Consider the following 18,768-nt stretch of genomic DNA (forward strand, 5'->3'; position numbering starts at 1 on the left):
AAAAGAATCAATTTTTATTTAAGAACCCAGTTGAACCTTTTAGGTTTTAAAACATTTTATAAATAACATATCCATTAGTGATCTTGTGCGAAAAAGTCAAGGAATTAGCATTTACCGCTTTGTTTTAATGACACAATTTATAGCGATACCCAATTTTAATGTTTGTCCAAGAGACACCTAAAATTTGAATGTCAGCCCACTCTGTGTAAGGTATATTTGGAACAACTGCCAGTTTCCTAACCTCATTGGCATTGAAATAAAATGGAGCACCCAAGTGTTATTGCCCTTGTCTTGTTTAAGGAGAAGAAACATTATTTGTTGTTATTTTCATTTCCCTTTTACTTTAAAGATGTTTATTCTCTATCAAAACCATATAAATTTGTAGGCGGGTTTTTCAAATGTCGAAATGAAATGCGCGCAAATTGGAGTGGAGTGAATTACCAAACATCCAGTAAGTTGGACATATTAGGATTTAAAACAACTGGAATTGGAGTCGAGTGAGGTATGAAGGACTTAAAGTAATGTTAGAAAATGTGTTTGAACAGAAAAAACGAAATAAAAGTAACACAAAAATCAACCTTATTTAAGTTAAAGTCAGTTTCAGAGCTGGTGCATTTATCGTGTGCTCCAATACATACCTCGTGGACAAATAATGAAATTGGGTATCGCAGTAAAAGGACTCATAAATTTTAAACGGTAGCAGTGAGTCACTTCATTTTTTCACAAAAGGTGACTATTGAGTGTGGCATTTATAGGAACGTTCAATAATTGGAAAGTTCAACTTGGTTCTTACATATATATCGATTCTTTGCTCTATTGCCCTTTTTTTGACTCACCCTGTATATACATGGACCTCTATGCACGATTAGGTTTATACAAATACTTCATAATTGAGGCATAGAAAAAATGGAAATAGCAAAGTCGATATAGAGAATGGAACAATTGATCCATGACGACTTTTAGCACAAAGTTATAACGAATATTATATACATGGCATCGTTGTTGTGCATGATATTCCTTTTCGCTGATTACTCATAGAAACAGGACGGGTATAGGAATTATTCTCAAATTCAAATATTTCTGCACATTTTAGTCTTTATTGGCAGTGCCGTGGTTACATGTAAGTACATTATTCATAGATTTAATTGTTTTCCTAAATATTTTGTGCATTATAATTTAGTATTGTACGTATTTTTAAATGATTTTGTATCGGCTAATGTCTATTGGATATTTTGTTAAAATATATAATGGTATAACTTACAAATAGATCGAAGTTTTGGTATAATTCACCATTTAGCTTTTATGTTGGTAATACCTTAAATACCAATATTTTCTATTTTGCTATTATATTTATGGCACCAGGCGTATTAAAAGTTTAATCACCTTAGGTTTTTTGTCCACACTGATATTACCACACTATAATGTGCTAAGGCATAATGCTGTAACGTGAACCCTCATTGAATGACTTGCCAATGAATTGGGTACACAATATCAGGTTAAATTTGAAGCAATGGTTGTTAACTTGAGGTTATGGCAATATGTCACTGTGAATGCGGCTCATGGTCATATTAGTAATGAACCCTAATCATGCATGCCTGAATTTCAGCCCAACCATTGTAACTACTGTAGTGTCTGTTTTGTCTTGTGTAAATTCAGCTTATCAGTATATCCCGAAAGTATTTGCGTTCGAAGCCAAAAATACTTCACATGAATGCGCACATCATGATGCAGTCATGCATACAGTAGAATTCACCACGACCTTTGCAGGACTTGAACCCAATTAAAAGCTATTAAACCAAGATAACACTCATTGAAAACAGCTCAACTAAGTTACATCAGATCTTCTCTGGTAAAATCCACACACACATGTGTCTGTTTTACCTGTGTGATGAGCAATGAGCTGGTATTATAGTTTCAGTTGGGTGAACGATTATAAAGCAAACGAAAGGTAACAATTACTGTGTAGCCTTTGTTCACGAAATGAGACAATGCTGTGCATATTGTTAACCACATTCTTGAAAATGAGAAACATAATGGCTGTGGGCCGTAACACGGTTTGGAAATAATTTCTTCATATTTTTTGGTGTTATCTGTCGTTAACATATCCTTCCTAAAACACCAAAGTGCGAATATTTCCCAACACCTAAATTAGCTAAAAATTTAGGACATGTTACAAAACTATACTTTCGAGAATTTCAGAAGAGTACTTTTAATATTGGCCGGTTATTTTTCACACAGCGACGTTAACTAGGCAATGTACTATTACTAGGGATGCCCACTGTCAATACAGTTGCCACTAGAACGATTTTCCATTTACTGTGTGCCTGCACTCACACATGTATTGTCTATGAAGAAACTGATCGATACAGGAAATCCCAGGCCTGTTAAATGGCGTACAGTATACTGTGTTGATCCAAATGTAGGCCTATATCAGGGTGTTTCAAGAAATTCCTGATTCCACCAGAAAACATTAACCAAACTATTTTCTGATTGGTCAGTAAATAGAGAGGACCTTCCTTTATGAAGAGGTTAACTCTCTTTAAAGAACAATTTAATGAGATGAGAACTACAGCAGGTTGAAGTGACACCATTCTGTGCATCAGGTGTTGAAACGCAATTATCTCCGAATTTGGATTGATTCAGACAAGCAAACTTACATACTCATAAAATTTAACTATTTTTGAAGACAAAAAACTTCTGACCACAATGTCCATTTTAGATATGCTATACAGGGTGTCTCAATAAAAATAGGCCCTCTGGGTTCTTGCTCGTAACTTGAGTTGCGTAAAATATAATTTAAAATTTCAGGTATATTTTGAAAGCTTATAATATTCTTCATCGATGGTATCAATTTATTTCTGATTCATGCAAACTTGAGATAATCCCGATTACGTAATGCGTCCCAAATTCGGTCCATTCCAATGGTAAACGCATACACGTTTTAATACAAAGCAATGCATATACAGTAGGTTCAATACCATTTCCGTATATTATGATCAACACCTGGGGATCAATACGACATACATGGATATAGTCATACCAGCAAAAAAGAAAAGTTCATTAATAAAAAAAAAATTAACCTCAATTCTTCTGAACATGCATGTGTGCCTTTTATACACTTTTCATAAATAATTCCTGAGAGTTGTTTTGAAAAGTAAACTTTCCTTTGTTATAATCATAAAAAGAATCGCCAAAGTTGTCAATATTTTAAATTGACTGTAATAAATTGTAATTTGGAATGAGATTACACATTGTGCAAGATTTAAATTGCGTTCAAAATTTGCTGCATCCCTTACCAAACATGAATGCCTATTTGGCATTCTGTAGGTATTCGCCAAGCCCTCGAGTGCCAAGGATAGCGGTACTAGGTGGTCACTAGCACTCAGCAGCTAATGAATGCCTATAGAGCTGGTTCACAGACATTCCGAATGCCTCACAAGAATGCTACCGAATGCCTATTTACTCATTAAGCCCTCGTTAAAGCTCAATACTATTAACTTAGGCATTCCTAAGCATTCGTAACTTAGACATTCCTTTAATTAGGCGGTTTGCTATAGGCACTCAGTGGCATTCGGATAAGTCATAGGCATTCGGTTAAAAAAATTCTTAAGTAATAGGCATTCCACTGAAAAATTTCTAAGTATTAGGCATTCGGTTAAAAAAATTCTTAAGTAATAGGCATTCCACTGAAAAATTTCTAAGTATTAGGCATTCGGTTAAAAATTTCTAAGTAATAGGCATTCCATTCAATTAGGCATTCTGCTAATAGCCTTGACTAGCATTCCTTAGTGGTTGACCCAAGGGTCAAGCAGGTGCATGATGGGAATATATTTCTAACTGCCATTTTGAACTGGTGTGAATGCAGAGATGATGGTTTCTTAATCCTTTCATGTTTCCAGCTTTATTATAGGCCTTATTTTTCACTCTTTACATTTGGGATGTTACATATGACAATGCATATTATGTGGACAACATCATACATGTATGGGATCCATGTAGTTATCTTTGTGTACAATAATTATGCCACAATATGGATGGTGTAAGTATAGGTAAGCTTAAATATGACTAGATGTAACTTTGAATATAGGTTTTTATGCAGGCAGTTTCTTGAAATATGGAATGGTCTAGTGTTAGGAAAGAGGAGCTAGTTACCATATTGGGGCATTATTGGTAACATTAATAATAATAGTGTACAGTTATACCATGCACTAATCCACTAAAAAAATAATTATGACGTAGCTATAATTATTTTGTGTATTTATAAAACACACTGATCCCAGTGGGCACACCTAACGTTGAAATCAGGTTGAAATTTCGACGTCGACTAGTTGAAATCGGGTTGAAATCAGGTTGTATTTGCAAATGGACTTCAACCTGATTTCAACCTCCTTAAATTTTGCATTGAAAGTTGGTTGAAACCAGGTTGAAATTTCAATGTGATTTCAACTAACCGTAAGGTTAAAATCAGGTTGAAATCAGGTTAGGTTGAAACTTCGATGTTGTTTCAACGTTGATACAACATCAAAATCCTAACCTGTGCCCACTGGGATGTACTATGTACTCAATTTATCAGTTATCAATTTGATCATGCAATTTATGCTCTTGCTGATGCACATGGCTATATTTGAGTTAAAGGGGCACTTCGTGATCCACAGCCTCATCCCCCCACTTTCCTCAAAAAAAAAAAGTTGAGATTTTTATATCACTGGAAACCTCTGGCTACATAATGTTTATGTACAAAATATTTCTTGCAGATTATAGTTTTGCAAAGATATCGTGAAATTTTAATTTAGTTCTGGTGCACCAGAACGAAATTACAATGCATTGTCTATGGAGCAGTGCCCATATCAAAAAATGAGACCTTTTTCGGATAACTTCCCGATAGTCACCGGGTAGACACCGGCAAATTTCACATGCAAATTAGATAGGTAGCGGGTGACTACCCGATACATTTTTGGGAAACAATAGTGGATACCTTTCAGGTAATAGGTACCGGATGACTACCCGATGACTGTTTTGGGAAACTAGCGGGTAACCACCCGATGACTTTTTTGGGGAACCAGCGGATAACTACCCGATAACTTTTCGGGGACCTAGCGGATAACTTTTGGTGACGATATACCTGGTGACCTCATTGGAGACTTCCTGTTGACCTTTTGGGGAATGCAGAAATACAAATTCATGAGTATGCACAAATTTATTAGGCAATTTAGCTTATTATTTGAATTGTATAGTTTTTGGAGAAATACAACTTTGCAGTCATGGCAGTTGAGCTTGTGCTATCTTGCTATAAGAAACTTGAAAGTGTACAGTGTATTGTAGTTATTGTACAAAAATATTCTTCTGATTTAAATTTCAATTAATGTACAACCAAATTGATATCAGCATATAAACATGTATACAGTACCTAAGTGTGATCACATCACTGACACAGCCTATAATTTCTATATCAAATATTATAATTTATTTACAACAAATAGCTTAACATAAAGCTTATAAGTTAATTGACACATTAGCTGATGATTAGTAATTTAATTGACATTAATTTACTGTCAAAATCATGTATGATTTACTAGAAAAGATATAAACTAAACATTCAAATGTGTCATATATTAGGTACCGGTACATTGTGTATAAAAACTGCATCAATACAAATCATTTCATACAAATTTTCCTACCTGCATTGTCATATGAAATCAAGCATTCAATGCTTTATAATTCATAGAGCATGTTCCAGACTAATTATTAAACATCTTGTAATGTCCTACATGTAAATCCATACATTTTGGACCACAAATAACTTGAATATTCTGCACAAATATATTCCAACTGCCAACAGCTAGCTACTCCATTTTGAATTCATACAGTGACCTTAATTTGACCATATACCCACCCACGCATTCTTAAGATGCTTAATGCTATTTTCAAGGTCAAATTAAAAGCGGATAACCACCGGTAACTCCTGCAAAGAATATAAGTTTCTGGGAACCTTCTGGGTAACTCATTTGAAATATTTGAGTTTTTGGGAGACTTCCTGATGTCTACCCGAAAACTTTTGGATAACTTAATTAGGTATCCGCAAGGTATCCGCTAGCAGGCACTTTCGGATAACTCTGGAAAAGGTACCCGAAAGGTTTCTGATAACCACCGAATGGTCATCGGATGGTCACCGGGAAACTTTTCTTTTTGCTATGGGTGTAATACACATAATCCTGCATAACTCGCAAACGCAAAATCGGAATCAACTGAAATTTTGGGAATATGCTTTTTTCGTGGATATGTACTGAAAAATGTCATAAAAAGAGGATGCTAGGATCGCGAAACACTCCTTTAAATTTGTGCATATTTTTAATCCTTACTCTCCTAGAATTCCTATAGCAACCCCTATAGGGGTTCAAGTGCTATCTCGGGAAAATATGGGAAATCATATGGAAAAATATTTATCATGAGCCTCATTTGATCAGGAAAATGGGAAAACTAGCGGAAATTGTCTTTTTTTACTCTTGACCTAAAAATATCATAGACTCGACAAAGACATACGCTGTACTGAACTAAAATGCCTCTGCATCTGTCACAATGGATAAAAAATGGTTCTGGGCTCTTACCATGTGCGATTTTCTGCAGTGCATTATATTCCTATTTGTCACTCTCGTAGAATTGCTTAGCCAGCATATAGCTATATAATTATATAGTGGTTCGAGTGCCTCACCTGTAAGTGGTTGGAATACCTATAGGCGGTTGGAATGCCTATAGGCGGTTGGAATGCTTCTGAGGCGATTATAAATTTCTTTGGTGGTTGGAGTGCTTCATAGGCGGTTGGAATGCCACTAAGTGGTTCGAGGGCCTAGCTCATTTACATATTTCGCCTCTGAGGAGGGCTTATGAACCACTTACGAACCGCTTATAGCGGTTGAGGGCTAAATAAGTGGTTCGAGTGCTAACCGGTAGGCGGTTGGAATGCTTCTGAGGCAGTTGGTATGCTTCCTAGCGGTTGGAATGCTTCCTAGCGGTTGGAATGCTTCCTAGGCGGTTTGAATGCTTCCCAAGCGGTTTGAATGCTTCCTAGGTGGTTTAAATGCTAGGCGGTTTGAATGCCTCCTTAGTGGTTCGAATGCCTCCTTAGTGGTTCGAGTGCTTAGCTCATTTACATATTTCGCCTCTGAGGAGGGCTTATGAACCACTTATGAACCGCTATAAGCGGTTGAGGGCTAGCAAACAGGCGGTTGAGTGCTAATAACCGCCTATTAACTCAATGTTATAGTATTGGAGGCATTCATCATTTAGGCATTCATTAACGGTTCTTTACCATTCAATGGAATGCCTAGTGAGTGCTTAGGGAATGCTAGTTTTTTAGGTAAGGGATTGCACATAAATAAACAGGTCATTTAACCAGTTTTCAGAAATATTAATAATTGACTGTGGGTGACTTTAAACAGTCTCCCTGAGTTTGTTTCTTCTTCTGTTTTCTGAATTTGTTTGCCAAATAAATAGAGAGTTAGAACAGTTTCACCAATATCAATAAACACAATTATGAAATAATGTCAGAAGTCTATCAGTTTCTTAGTCATTTTATCCATTAAAAAGACTCTTTGTGTCTTTCTTTATTTGGATAAGTCCATTATCTTTCTTGGGATATTATCACGAATATGCTGCAGCTCGGCCCTCCACTTGCTGGCCATTCATGTCCAAACATCTCTGTGCTCGGACACGCATGTAAAACACAGCACGACGCACCATCCATCGCTGTCTGTTCAGATGTTGGACTGCACAGTTGATGATCAGGCAAGTTATCTCCTACCTAGCAACACTGGAGGTAATACTTCATTTATTTATTCCATTTTAAACTACAATGCAGCACATTATTGTGTATGTGTATTGCCCCATTGGAAAGGTCCAAAAATGAGTCTTTTTGTGCAAGTCCAATTATCTCAGCGATGCATGAACGGATTTTGATGGTTTAGGCACCATTTTGCAAAAGACACTCCATGGTTTTGAATATTAAAAAAGTTTTAATTTTACTGTCGATATTTTAAGTTGACCCCCTCCATCCGCATGGCCTATTTTTATTGAGACACCCTGTACATCATGGCTTCCATGCACACACAGTATATTGCTCAATGTAGTAAAGATAACCTTTGAATTGGAGCAAATTTCTCAAAATTGGCAGTGATTAATGTTACCAAACTTATATCATGATGAAATATAATCATTTTTGAAGATAAAATGTGCTGACCTTAAAAGATTGAACAATGTTTAAGACTGCCGCTATTCATTTGAAAAAAAGGCACTTATTGTTCAGCTCCTCTAGCTCTATGGAGATATTTTCCATGGCAGCCATCTATGATCATACATGAGGTTCCACCAAACAAACCATGGGTTTTGAGGTCTTATATTTTTTGTTGTATGTCAACAAATTCGTTTAAAATTTCAGTATGATCTTATTTCATGTGGTTATAAGCAAATATAATGTTCCAGATAAGATAAGGCTAGTTAATAAATACATTAAGAAAAAGCACCTTAAGATTGTACTTTCTGTTAGTATTCCATTTTCGACTTTTAACATGTTTTTATAGCAGCCCAATATAAAACCGTGACACTCGAAAGGCCATATCTCTGGAATGAAACGTCCGATTAAAATTATTTAAACGCCAAAATGCTTCTTTCATCAATTCCCAGCCAATAAGGTAGGTCTGAATCAATTTAAAAGTACTTCAATTTTTAGTGGACATGCCTACTAGTACCTATAACATACACTAAAACACCAAAGTGCGAATATTTCCAAACATTAGCTAATTAAACAAATTAGCTAAAAATTTAGGACATATTACAAAACTATATTTTCTAGAATTTTAGAAGAGTACTTTTAATATTGGCCGGTTATTTTTCACACAGCGACGTTAACTAGGCAATTACCCATACTTCTATCATACACTATTACGCGTCAATGGTAAGAGCAATGTGTATTGTGTATAGGAAAACGGACAGTAAAGCAGTATACAGACTTTTTATTGTACGTACAATATTGTATGTACAATATGTACGTTATTTAATCTATTGCCATTCTATTTCCAGTAATGTTTAAGGTCTAATGAATGTTTGATGACGTAAAATCGATACTATATTTCTGCTAGATATTGTATGTAACATATTATCGATTTTTCGTCATCAAACATTCGTTAGAACTTAAACATTACTTGAAATAGAATGGCAATAGATTAAATAACGTACATACTGTACATACAATATTGTACGTACAATACTCGGAGTCTGTATACGACTTAACTGCAGTATGTCTTTAATGCATTCGCACGTTTGTCTGGTTGGAAGTGTACGTATATTGACGATGTGCGCATCGATCGTCACGGTTTAAATAGCAAAGGCTTTCTGGAAATCCGAAATGGTTTCATGCTTCCAACTTTCCCCTGACGTATGACTTATTGTTTGAGAATATTATGTATGCATAGTTTTTTATTTGTATAGAAAATCATTCGACTAAGTCACGCTGACGCTATACGCCTTCTCTCTGACCTGCCCTGATCTATGTACTTACTAGGCGCACCCATCATTTTGGAGTTTGAACTAGAGAAAAATATAAATAAACCTCTCTTGGAGTTTGACGAATCTAAAATAAACGGTATCTTTCATCAACATATTATTTTGTATGTATGTACACTGTTCCCCTACTTTGATGTATGTAGCGAGTCACGCAAATCATTTGCAGATATCGACTAGCATCAGGAACTGTGCGTGATCTGATTTTTCAGGGGTGAGTTAGTTATGTACACATTTGTGATACGATCAAGCAAAATCAGTCGGAACTCGGAAATATTGAAGACGTGATGAAAGACTACTATTTATACCACATGGAATACCCCGGACAGCCAATGAAAAACCTGCTTTTCTGGGGAATCCCAGCAGCCTGCCCGTACACTCGCACGCACATACTAGGCTCTACCGTATGTTACTTTCTGGGATCCCAGCAGCGGTGTGTATGATCCTCTGGTCTGGAGTTCATGTTCACGCAGCAGCGTTAGAGACTACAGTGGATCGAGTCATACAAAATTAAAATCAACACACGGCATCTTTCTATTTCTTTACATTACTTTCCTGTCACTGGTATTCAGTTTATTTATCAGTTTAATCGTCGAAGTTAGCAGAAAATATTTTACGAGTGGTAGTGTTCACAGAATATTATCAGAGCTGCAGGAAAATGATATTAAAGATTTAAGATGTTTAAAAATACTTTTCCCGTCTTGATTTTTTCTGCGACTCTGAATTTTTTTCTGGGAACGCCGGTACCACGATACCGTGGATTTCGTAGCCCTGACTTTGTTGAGCTGCATGTATCACATTGATGATTGATAAAAAATCTGGCATAAAACATGAATGAACGAATGAATAAATGAATGAATGAATGAATGAATGAATGAATGAATGAATGAATGAATGAATGAATGAATGAATGAATGAATGAATGAATGAATGAATGTTGTAATTCTACGTGCACATTTGTAATATATATTCTTTATCAACGTATAAAAAGTGTTTAAAACGAATCCACTTGTTTTATGCAATAATGATTGGCTTATTGAATAGAGAACCACGGTATTCAGACCTGTTCTTCACAAATTAGATTCCAATGATTGACAGAAATAGAAAAACGCAAGGTATGCACGCCGGTAAACAAAATACAAAACATAGTATTAAAATCTTTATTGTGTCTGCATACCGTTGAACGCATCTTTGGTATGCAAATGTCAATAATGACAACATTGTCAAATACTTTCAAAATGTTGTTTTGGATAATTTCAAATTCGGAATCCCTCATGTGTAATAATTTTGCTATTCAAATAATACTCCCATTCTTTTCTGTATAGTCAATGCATGAGGATTTGGTCACGCTTGCTGGTCTTGGTATGGCGTGCCCAATGGTTCACGTACGTATTTATAAAAACGTATTTATAAATAAAGTCAAAAAGAGGATTTTTTTTCGAAATGGACTGTGAAAAGTCCATATTGTTTCATAAAATAAAAAAAAAATAAAAATTGCAATTTATTTTGATGCTTTAATTGAATGAGAAATTGTTGCTTAAAAGGACAGACTTGTAATCAGGCTAAAAAGTTAGCCCATTGAGAAATGCATACTTGTTGTGAGTATGTGGTGAGTAGACTTGAACAAATCTTGATTTTACACACCACCAAATCGGGTTCGAATCAAACTCCAAACTCAGTGTTTTATTCTGAGAACCACACCAGGTTGATTTAATGGAAAAAAAAATGGGGTGGGGTGGGGAGGGGTTGTAAGGTTGATGGTTAAAAGAAGTTGATGATTAGCATGGTATACAGATAATATAATAACATTATCATTATGAATAGCTTTATTTTGATACCAAATTTCATTTGTAGTTCCCATCAGCATTGACAAAATCATCAATATGAACATGTCGTTCAATGAGGATTTTTGCATGTATAGTGGTGTGCAACAAGAAAAACAAATCAAATAAGAATGGCGACATCCTATCTATTGCGAAGTGGCGGTTTTATCAAATAATAAGAGTTGAAACTTGAAAGTGAACAGTGTCATGTGCTTGAAAGGCTAGGTCTATATATTTAACTATAAGGCCTGATTCAATTCCATGTTTTCGTCGAAGTCAAGTTATAATGGATTTATAGTGAATTCAATGTTGATGAAGTGAGTACACAAAAATTTGTTTAAGCTTACTTACACAGTACACATATATACGTGCATGCATGTTGAACCACATTCAGTTTCAGAGAAGAACGGCAGTCCCTTACTCAGATTGACGCAAGCGCCCTGTTAATGAGCGACATTTTGACGCTTAATCGGCCAATCAGATTACCGCGTATGTTGTTATGATTGTCAGACGATTGAATCACCGATAAGAAACACACGTCCGTGTTTACGCTGTGCACGCTCTCAAAATGTAAACAAGTGCCGTTCTTCTTTGACCGAAACTGCATGTAGCTGAGCGCATGCATGTCATTGCCATATCTGTAATCGCCATAGGGTAGCAACAACATATACAAGATTATGAGCCTTTTTAAAATGAAATTGTATGCATACCGTACCGAATTTTATCGGCTAAATACGCATGCCGTTTGAAATGACGCGTCAATTATTTGTAATTTGTGACGCATCGTGAGATGGCGAACACATCCAACGAACCATTGATTAGCAAAAAGCCTGCATTTAATTTAAAAAAAATATAATTTAACTTTTCCCAGATGTTCATTTAATTTTTGTGCATTTTAGCATTCTATTCAGTAGGCAAATTTCCCAATACTACAATGTACTACAGTACACACATAACCTATGATTCTGCATGGCCATCTAGATGCTTGTTATGTAACACCTTTTGTAATTTACACCCTTAATCCAAGGTTATGAATATGAAATGAGGGCTAGCTGTTTACATTGTCTGTTTGCATTGCAATGGACCTGTGATTTTGCACAATGGATCTTGTTATTGCATGCTAAAAATATCCCATGTTGTCTAAATGGAAGAATGTTTTATAAATGGGGGGGGGGCCTAAAATTACACCCACAATCATACCCCTAATCTAACCATCGCAATAACCCTAAATCCTATATGTACTTCTAACGTATACCCTTCCCTAATTCTAAACCCTAACCTAATTTTGAAGTCGACGCCCGACGTCGCAAAATGACAAAAGCGTACGTCTAGAATAACGTCGAAAGCGAGACGACAGAGACGCGTCCAGCAAAAATCACGAAACGCGTATAACTCCCATCGTTCCGCTTCCGGCCGCCGTGCGCGCGTCGGTAGATGACGACGTCGTCGTCGTCGACAAACTCTAACTCTATGTCCGAACCCCAACATAAATATTATACAGCACCCATGCATAGCATAGGTGCACTGATGCTGGTATAATATTATACAGCAATACAGCATATACTGTGATGCAATGCACTGATCCATGGTATAATATTATACAGCACCCATGCATATAGCATGTGTGCACTGATTCCTATTTTTTAATTTTTTTTAACTTTTAACTTAAAAATGAACTTTTTCTGGTCCACTTCGAGAAAAAATCATGTTCATGCAGTGCACTGATGCTGGTATAATATTATACAGCATCCATGGTATAATATTATACAGCAATACAGCATATGCTATGCAGTGCACTGATGCTGGTATAATATTATACAGAATCCATGGTATAATATTATACAGCAATACAGCATATGCAGTGCACTGATGCTGGTATAATATTATACAGCATCCATGGTATAATATTATACAGCAATACAGCATATGCTATGCAGTGCACTGATGCTGGTATAATATTATACAGAATCCATGGTATAATATTATACAGCAATACAGCATATGCAGTGCACTGATGCTGGTATAATATTATACAGCATCCATGGTATAATATTATACAGCAATACAGCATATACTTAGATGCAGTGCACTGATACTGGTATAATATTATACAGCATCCATGGTATAATATTATACAGCAATACAGCATATGCTATGCAGTGCACTGATGCTGGTATAATATTATACAGAATCCATGGTATAATATTATACAGCAATACAGCATATGCAGTGCACTGATGCTGGTATAATATTATACAGCATCCATGGTATAATATTATACAGCAATACAGCATATACTTAGATGCAGTGCACTGATGCTGGTATAATAGTATACAGCATCCATGGTATAATATTATACAGCAATACAGCATATACTTAGATGCAGTGCACTGATGCTGGTATAATATTATACAGCATCCATGGTATAATATTATACAGCAATACAGCATATGCTATGCAGTGCACTGATGCTGGTATAATATTATACAGAATCCATGGTATAATATTATACAGCAATACAGCATATGCAGTGCACTGATGCTGGTATAATATTATACAGCATCCATGGTATAATATTATACAGCAATACAGCATATACTTAGATGCAGTGCACTGATGCTGGTATAATATTATACAGCATCCATGGTATAATATTATACAGCAATACAGCATATGCTATGCAGTGCACTGATGCTGGTATAATATTATACAGAATCCATGGTATAATATTATACAGCAATACAGCATATGCAGTGCACTGATGCTGGTATAATATTATACAGCATCCATGGTATGATATTATACAGCAATACAGCATATACTTACAAGAGGATTTTTTTCGAAATGGACTGTGAAAAGTCCATATTGTTTCATAAAATAAAAAAAATAAAAAAATTGCAATTTATTTTGATGCTTTAATTGAATGAGAAATTGTTGCTTAAAAAGGACAGACTTGTAATCAGGCTAAAAAGTTAGCCCATTGAGAAATGCATACTTGTTGTGAGTATGTGGTGAGTAGACTTGAACAAATCTTGATTTTACACACCACCAAATCGGGTTCGAATCAAACTCCAAACTCAGTGTTTTATTCTGAGAACCACACCAGGTTGATTTAATGGAAAAAAATGGGGGTGGGGTGGGGAGGGGTTGTAAGGTTGATGGTTAAAAGAAGTTGATGATTAGCATGGTATACAGATAATATAATAACATTATCACTTATGAATAGCTTTATTTTGATACCAAATTTCATTTGTAGTTCCCATCAGCATTGACAAAATCATCAATATGAACATGTCGTTCAATGAGGATTTTTACATGTATAGTGGTGTGCAACAAGAAAAACATATCAAATAAGAATGGCGACATCCTATCTATTGCGAAGTGGCGGTTTTATCAAATAATAAGAGTTGAAACTTGAAAGTGAACAGTGTCATGTGCTTGAAAGGCTAGGTCTATATATTTAACTATAAGGCCTGATTCAATTCCATGTTTTCGTCGAAGTCAAGTTATAATGGATTTATAGTGAATTCAATTTTGATGAAGTGAGTACACAAAAAGTTGTTTAAGCTTACTTACACAGTACACATATATACGTGCATGCATGTTGAACCACATTCAGTTTCAGAGAAGAACGGCAGTCCCTTACTCAGATTGACGCAAGCGCCCTGTTAATGAGCGACATTTTGACGCTTAATCGGCCAATCAGATTACCGCGTATGTTGTTATGATTGTCAGACGATTGAATCACCGATCAGAAACACACGTCCGTGTTTACGCTGTGCACGCTCTCAAAATGTAAACAAGTGCCGTTCTTCTTTGACCGAAACTGCATGTAGCTGAGCGCATGTATGTCATTGCCATATCTGTAATCGCCATAGGGTAGCAACAACATATACAAGATTATGAGCCTTTTTAAAATGAAATTGTATGCATACCGTACCGAATTTTATCGGCTAAATACGCATGCCGTTTGAAATGACGCGTCAATTATTTGTAATTTGTGACGCATCGTGAGATGGCGAACACATCCAACGAACCATTGATTAGCAAAAAGCCTGCATTTAATTTTTTAAAAAAATATAATTTAACTTTTCCCAGATGTTCATTTAATTTTTGTGCATTTTAGCATTCTATTCAGTAGGCAAATTTCCCAATACTACAATGTACTACAGTACACACATAACCTATGATTCTGCATGGCCATCTAGATGCTTGTTATGTAACACCTTTTGTAATTTACACCCTTAATCCAAGGTTATGAATATGAAATGAGGGCTAGCTGTTTACATTGTCTGTTTGCATTGCAATGGACCTGTGATTTTGCACAATGGATCTTGTTATTGCATGCTAAAAATATACCATGTTGTCTAAATGGAAAAATGTTTTATAAATGGGGGGGGGGGGCCTAAAATTACACCCACAATCATACCCCTAATCTAACCATCGCAATAACCCTAAATCCTATATGTACTTCTAACGTATAGCCTTCCCTAATTCTAAACCCTAACCTAATTTTGAAGTCGACGCCCGACGTCGCAAAATGACAAAAGCGTACGTCTAGAATAACGTCGAAAGCGAGACGACAGAGACGCGTCCAGCAAAAATCACGAAACGTGTATAACTCCCATCGTTCCGCTTCCGCGCCGCCGTGCGCGCGTCGGTAGATGACGACGTCGTCGTCGTCGACAAACTCTAACTCTATGTCCGAACCCCAACATAAATATTATACAGCACCCATGCATAGCATATGTGCACTGATGCTGGTATAATATTATACAGCAATACAGCATATACTGTGATGCAGTGCACTTTTAACTTAAAAAATGAACTTTTTCTGGTCCACTTCGAGAAAAAATCATGTTCAAAGCATACTGCCTTAACAGTTTAACATCTTTGTTTATTTTATTTTTTTCATTTGTTACAGCAGGTGGAACACAATGACATCGAAAATTTCGATGAAGGTTGTGCTGCCTCTCCTGGTAGTTCTAGTCGTAATCGTCAGCATCATGCAGTTTGGACCACCAAAGTTCATCCTTCAAACAAATAGGTAAAGTTAGGGGACAATTTTGCAAATTCCTCGTTTTACCGCGATATGATCCTTTTCCAAGTTCAAGCGTACTGAAAAATGCACAATTCCGAGATAACTGGAGCTAAAATTAACCTGTTAATCATTCAGTAGGTACTGCTGCATAATCTTTTTTATGTGGAGCTAAGTGAAACTTAGCTCATATTTTGGTTTAAAATACTCTTTTGTGTAACCTCAAACCTCCATCTACACATTCTAACATTACAATGGCTATAACTTGTTCAAAAGCCTTTGTTTGAAGCTCGAAGACACGTGTACAGTCTCCCCATAAAAGAACGGTATCACACCGATGATACCGAGTCAAAATAATGCAAGAGGGAATTTTTTTCGTCTTTGCTCCAGACATTTTTATTTTGACATCCCTCCACCCATGCCCATGCATGTAAAATTCTAAAATGTGACTTCAAAATTATCTCATTTGAAGGGAGCCAACAAGATAACGACTGTTGTGTGTTACTTGTAAACCAAATTTGGAAAACACCAATTGTGTAAAACAATTTGAATTAAAAGGTCACCTTTTTTAAATTTAAAACTATTTTTCCTTTTTCTTTCATTTCAGATTTGAAGAATTGCCAGTTACTAGGACTCCAACACTAATCCTTGTAGACTCAACTGCTATCGCAATGGTTGATATTCTGTCGAACCAGAAAAGCAATAATGAATCAGATGAAATTAGAAATACCACAGAATGTCAAGCTCAAAACAAGGCAGTGTTCATTAAAACACACAAAACAGCAAGCTCAACAGCAACGTCGATATTTGAACGGTACGGCTACAGTCACAACCTCACGTTTGCTCTACCGTGGGTTTCACATATATTTAATGCGATTGAGGTATTTGATCGTGACATGGTGATGACCTTTGCCGATATGACAAAATTTGACATGCTTACGAACCACGCCCGGTTTAATCGGGCAGAAATGGAAGCTGTTGTCCCGAGCGCTAAGTTTGTGACAATTGTTCGTGAACCAGCCGGGCAATTTGAATCGGCTTTTGGCTATTTTAGAATGGCTAAGAGTTTAGGAATCTCTAAGAAATCTAATCCTATGGAATTCTTTTTGGAGAATCCAAAAAAATATTTCTCGAAAAGTTTTGATATGAAAGTGCAAAGTTGGAACGGACAAATATTTGACTTAGGCCTGGACCATAGTGATTGCAATGACACTAGTAAAGTAAAGGAATATATAGGTAAACTAGATAAAGAGCTAGACTTAGTTATGCTAACAGAATACTTTGATGAATCGTTACTTTTACTTCGTCAATTAATGTGCTGGAGCTACGATCAAATTGTGTATCTCCCAAAAACAATTCGAAATCAAAAATATCGCTACAAAGTGTCGAGGCAGATTGCCGAAAAAATCCGAGCATGGAATGCCGCTGACGTGCAATTATACCGTCACTTTAATGCGACTTTCTGGAGGAAAGTCGATGAATACGGGATAGATTTTGAATCAGATATAAAGAAATTTCGTCAACTCCAACAAAACATGGTGCGCGTTTGTTTTGATACGAATAAGAAAGGATCCTTGGACTACAGGACAACGACATTCGTACGGAAGAAAAACGCCCCTAATATTTGCAACGATCTGCTGCGAATAGATACAGAGTTTGTAAGCCTTATACGTTGGAGACAGGTGGAAAATGAATTCGGACTTCCCAAACTACTAGCGGGTGGTATAATTCTGTTAATAGTAGTACTGACTGTCATAATAGTGTTAGTTCGTAGATTAGTGCGAACGTTTTGTAGCAGTGGAAATTCGGAGTCTCAATTGAATTGCAAGTACACGAAACTGGATCAAAATTCGGAAGTTTCATAAAACATAGCTTTGAAGATGGGGGAAATGAAATGATTATTGTTGTCAATGTGCATTGTACCAAATGTTTTGAAGTGATATTCTATATAAGACCACAAGAAATAAACGTTGAGAATAAACGCAAATGTAGGCTAATTAATCCAGCAGAAAGTGAAAACGAGGAATTGAGCAAACTTTATGCCGGACCGCATAAACACAGAAAGTGAAAAATCCAAAGTTAATCAATCGGACTTTACCAATAATAAGTTTTGGTTTTAAATAAATATTAATAAAATTGATATTGGTTTTGGTTTTGATCACCTGGTTTTCTATCATCCTGCCTAAGCTCTTGACTGACGTCATTACCAATGCATGTCCGTACCCTTTGTTAGAAACTTAAAACTTGTAGAAAGCACCTAAGGTCATCTCAGGTCAATCATGACGTCAATTCAGCTCCTTCACAACATCTTTAGAGTTCAGGAGGAGATGAGAACGTGTGTCACACGTCGAAATA

The 18,768-nt window shown here is 36.1% G+C and overlaps 1 protein-coding gene across 2 annotated transcripts; it reads left to right on the top strand.

Annotated features, from left to right (window-relative positions):
• The first annotated feature begins 975 nt into the window (after window positions 1-975).
• Window positions 976-18,553, top strand: LOC140141016 (galactosylceramide sulfotransferase-like). Of its 2 annotated transcripts, none has more exons than XM_072162791.1 (3): window positions 976-1,120; window positions 16,300-16,422; window positions 17,021-18,553. In XM_072162791.1, exons 2-3 carry the CDS (start codon window positions 16,313-16,315, stop codon window positions 18,276-18,278), a joined length of 1,368 nt encoding a protein of 455 aa, XP_072018892.1. In that variant the 5' UTR covers window positions 976-1,120; window positions 16,300-16,312; the 3' UTR covers window positions 18,279-18,553. The 2 variants fall into 2 exon arrangements, with proteins under 2 accessions (XP_072018892.1, XP_072018891.1); XM_072162790.1 differs by having other exon boundaries at window positions 16,303-16,422.
• The last annotated feature ends 215 nt before the right edge of the window (window positions 18,554-18,768 follow it).

The sequence above is a fragment of the Amphiura filiformis genome, chromosome 19, assembly GCF_039555335.1.
Source record: "Amphiura filiformis chromosome 19, Afil_fr2py, whole genome shotgun sequence".
NCBI lineage: Eukaryota > Metazoa > Echinodermata > Ophiuroidea > Amphilepidida > Amphiuridae > Amphiura > Amphiura filiformis.

Excerpts from the sequence above, each read along its gene's own strand:
- LOC140141016 (XM_072162790.1), top strand. Across the intron at positions 16,423-17,020 it reads TTCATCCTTCAAACAAATAG|ATTTGAAGAATTGCCAGTTA; the intron begins GTAAAGTTAGGG and ends CTTTCATTTCAG.